This window comes from Penaeus monodon, chromosome 21 (assembly GCF_015228065.2).
Source record: "Penaeus monodon isolate SGIC_2016 chromosome 21, NSTDA_Pmon_1, whole genome shotgun sequence".
Lineage (NCBI taxonomy): Eukaryota > Metazoa > Arthropoda > Malacostraca > Decapoda > Penaeidae > Penaeus > Penaeus monodon.
In genome coordinates, this window is record NC_051406.1 from 10,110,240 (window position 1) to 10,110,504 (window position 265).

Here is a 265-nt window from a genome sequence, read left to right on the forward strand (position 1 = left end):
GTTTTGACGCAACCTTTCCTCCTCTTCCTTCTTCAGGCGTGTCTGAGGAGCTTGGAGCCCACATCCTGGAACTCCCCTACACCGGCGAGGCCATCTCCATGTACATCCTGTTGCCTCCTTTCATCAGCGGCGAGCAGGGCTTCAACGCCATGGTGGAGAACCTCAACGCCACCACGCTCCACTACGCCATCGAAAACATGTGGCGTCTGGAAGTGGAGGTTGTTGTTCCCAAGTTCAAGCTGGAGCAGTTGGTTGGGGACGAACT

The 265-nt window shown here is 56.2% G+C and overlaps 1 protein-coding gene across 1 annotated transcript in view; it reads left to right on the top strand.

Moving 5' to 3' along the window:
• The window catches only part of LOC119586201 (serine protease inhibitor 88Ea-like), a 7,481-nt gene that overhangs the window by 6,478 nt on the left and 738 nt on the right, over positions 1 to 265 (top strand). The window contains exon 5 of the mRNA XM_037934903.1: positions 37 to 265. Coding sequence (XP_037790831.1) covers positions 37 to 265 — 229 coding nt within the window. The remainder of the gene's footprint in view (positions 1 to 36) is intronic.